The sequence below is a fragment of the Pundamilia nyererei genome, unplaced genomic scaffold (genome assembly GCF_000239375.1).
Source record: "Pundamilia nyererei isolate P.nyererei 1_Seehausen unplaced genomic scaffold, PunNye1.0 scaffold00010, whole genome shotgun sequence".
In the NCBI taxonomy this organism is placed as follows: Eukaryota; Metazoa; Chordata; class Actinopteri; order Cichliformes; family Cichlidae; genus Pundamilia; species Pundamilia nyererei.
In genome coordinates this window covers 5,938,179-5,941,635 of record NW_005187411.1, presented here as the reverse complement: position 1 = coordinate 5,941,635, position 3,457 = coordinate 5,938,179, and the positions used below count along the sequence as shown (strand labels likewise).

The 3,457-nt window shown below is 41.8% G+C and overlaps 1 protein-coding gene across 1 annotated transcript in view; it reads left to right on the top strand.

Moving 5' to 3' along the window:
* The window catches only part of tdrd9 (tudor domain containing 9), a 36,878-nt gene that overhangs the window by 31,227 nt on the left and 2,194 nt on the right, over positions 1–3,457 (top strand). The window contains exons 25-32 of the mRNA XM_013908400.1: positions 142–231; positions 318–575; positions 872–1,039; positions 1,578–1,648; positions 1,754–1,863; positions 2,408–2,504; positions 2,584–2,722; positions 3,190–3,308. Of these exons, the coding sequence (XP_013763854.1) occupies positions 142–231; positions 318–575; positions 872–1,039; positions 1,578–1,648; positions 1,754–1,863; positions 2,408–2,504; positions 2,584–2,722; positions 3,190–3,308 (1,052 nt within the window). The remainder of the gene's footprint in view (positions 1–141; positions 232–317; positions 576–871; positions 1,040–1,577; positions 1,649–1,753; positions 1,864–2,407; positions 2,505–2,583; positions 2,723–3,189; positions 3,309–3,457) is intronic.

Genomic DNA, 3,457 nt, shown 5'->3' with positions numbered 1-3,457 from the left:
CTTCAAATAGATCTGGGTCCTGGTGTTTCAGTGCTTCATGAAATTGGATGTAGTTCCTCCTTGGTCTCTAAAACCAGAGAACATTTTTTGAACATGGTAATTTTTGCAAATTTATCACCCAGGCGTCTCATCTTTCTGCAGGTCTTCTTTTTGGACTATGGCAACAATGAGATCGTTTCCTGCAGCAGCCTCAGAGAGCTGCCGTCTGATCTGCTGTCTCATCCTTTCCAGGTAGCAACATCATAAATGCCACAATCAGTCAGCAGATAAAATGCACACCAGATTAATAGTAACAGATAAACTGCTTATCATATCAGGCTCAGGAGTTCCAGGTCACTGGTATGCGTCCTTCAAATCAGTCCATCATTCTGGGGAACCAGTGGAGCAGCCGCGCCCGCAACCACTTCATCAATCTAGTGAAGGGCCAATCTCTCATCGTGTCCCTGTACTCCATCCTCTATGGTGTGATGCGTGTGGATCTGCTCATCCACTCTGAGACAGCAAACACCAGCGTGGTAGACTTCCTGGTGGAAGAAGGACATGCTGTGAAGGCTGAAGAGAGCTTTGACTCCAAGGTGACACAATAAGCAGAAAGAAATACTAGTTCTCTTAGCAGCTTAAGATGAAGTTATTTCAGTTTTTTAAACTGAACTTAAAACAAAACTTGTATTGAAAAAATACTTTAGCTAATTGAAGTAAAAATGAAAGCTAGAATTTTAAAGACAAACTATTTTAGATGTCTGGCCTCAGGTTTGCTGCATGTGCTGCAGGCAGACTGAGATGCATTGAGACAAAAAGTTCTGTATGAATAGATCTGAAGCATTTTGTGCTTTTCTCAGTCAAAGTATTGAATGTTTTTGTGCTCTTGCAGCAAAACCATGAGGTGCTGATGTCTCTGTACAAGGACATGGAGGAAGGTACATATGTGCCCAACTCTGTAAGCAACACCTGGAGCAACCGCAAAAAAGAGGAGAAGGAGCTCATCGACAGCCTGCTTACCCACTTTTCCAAGCAACCCCAGTCCTATTCCAGGACAAAAGTACGAAACAATCCAGGCAAAGTTTTGCACATTTTGATGCTTCTAAGAAGGAATCAGAAAATACGTTACAGCATGCTTAGTAAACAGGGCTTTAACAATTCTGAAACCAAGACTAAAAATGGAATACAAATGCCCCAAAAGTAGTTAATTGTCACCTTCGTGTTCCTGTGATGCCTGTGCAGTGCTGGTAATTCCTCATGAAAGCATCCTAGTCTAGTAAAACTAGAATGGTTGAAGATCTTTAAGGTTTTGAGTGAATTGTTAGAAAGACAATATCTATAGCTAATGGTGGGTTTTGAATAACACTGAGTCTTTGGTGTTGAATGTGTGATGGATGCCACCGCCTTTTTTACTGTTTGCTGCTGTCAGTTTATCCAGAAGAGGGAGCCATTTCAGTGGCTCAGTTCATGTGTTTGTGTTCATTCAGAGGCACACCCATTCAATGTGACAGCCAGAACAGTGACGACACAGTTTTGCATCTCTGTGATCAGTGAATGCATCATGTTATGTCTGATTGCTATTCTCTCTGACACTGCAGGTTCGTCTGCATGGACCAACCAGTCCTCATATGATGAGCTTCCACAGCTTGAGGAGCAACACGCTCTACAAGTAAGCACTACAGAGATTTAAAAAACAAAACAAAGCAAAACAAGAATATGTACCTACAACCACCCTCCCTCTGCCTCAGCTGATGATCACTGTATCCTCCTGTAGGACTGTATGTATAGAGAAGAACAGCATCAACTCCTTGGCTCTGAATGAAAATCCACATTGCAGACATCAGAAGATGCTGGTGGCTGGGACTGTGTCAGTCAGCTCCACAGGTACCAGATAAACAAAATATTACATGGGTAGTGTCCTCCTAGTCCTGTTCCCAAGACTATAAATTGGGGAGTTGCATCAAGAAGCTTGAGCTCTAAATTCAGCTTTAATCATAATATTTGTGACTTTGAAATATAAGCAAGGCAGAATATAAAATTTACACAGAAAGGATGACATAACGAGGTAGTTCAAATGCAGAGGCACTTTAATGGTAAAAGCACCATCACCTCTAGAGTTCAACCTCGACTTTGGAACAGCCAAAAGCATCTGAGGCTGTAATTTGACTCAAAAATTCAGTATTTCTGTTTTGGGCCCTGGTCTCCTTTAGAGGTGATCAATAAAATAATGCACTAAAAGCATTTTGAGCTAGCTGAAGGTGACAGACTAACTTTTTATTTTTACCAAATTGAAGGGTTTGCTTTAATCTAGCCTAGAGAAAACAAAGCCATAGATGACTTTTTCTACGTCAGATTATGAGAGCATTGTTTTGATCTTGGCAATGGGTCTTATCTTATGTAGAGCTTTAAGGGTGTGTTTGTATTGCAGGTACCCGTATTCTGCTGAAAGACACCTCCATTTTGCCAGACATCCCTGGACTGCCTGCACTTGTAATGATGCTCTTCACTCCCATCATGGAGCTACGGTTGGTTAAGTGTGCATTACCGCTGCACATATATGTACAGAAACTCACATTCTTATTTACCTAACATGTTTATTTTTAGCACTGATGAAGAGAGAACCTGCTACACTGGGGCACTCTGTGGCTTAGGCTTCAACAGTCAGAAACAGGAGGCCATCCTGCCTGAACATGACATCGAACTGTCCTTTGATGTGAAGATTGATGTTGACGACATCACTGAGGTAAATTTAACCTCAGAGACCGTTGTGTAAAATCATTAAAACAGCCACTCAAAGGATTCTGAATAGAAATCTTTGTGCATGTTTGAATAGTCGGTGTCATTTAGGAAGGTTCCTACATGGCAGGCATAATAAGAGTTTTTCAGTTCTCCAAATATTAAGAACGGCTTGCTGTGTGTGCTTCGGTGTTGGGGAAATTTTAGTAACACTAACCATTATGTGTAAGTATGTGTGCACTTTACTCATGCAGTTTGCTAACATTTGCTAATACATTAGCTCTCCACCCTTTCATCCAAATGTGATCCAGATGTGGTCATTTCTGTCATTAGTGCTAATGTTGAAGCTTGAAAATAGAGTTCTAAACTACTTTTTATACAGTTTGTAGCTATGCTGGCAGTGGTGTGTGTGGATGGTAGTACTTCACTTGTTTGTTTAAATGATGTGGCACCTGATTGATTCTTTGTTTTCAGATAAATGCTCTACGAATGGCTATAAACCACCTCGTGTGCGAAGGCCCCAATGGCACTCTGCATCTGGGGACTGACAGGATCAGCCAGCTGCAGGAGGACTGTCGGGACCGCCTCATCAGGTCTGATATAGATACATACTGGGGTTGTTCCTGGCTCAGGTCTTTGAGGGGTCGACATGCACAATTGAGGTGTGTGTGTGTGTGTGTGTGTGTGTGTGTGTGTGTGTGTGAGTGTGTGTGTGTAATGAGGTCATTAATTTAACGCTATA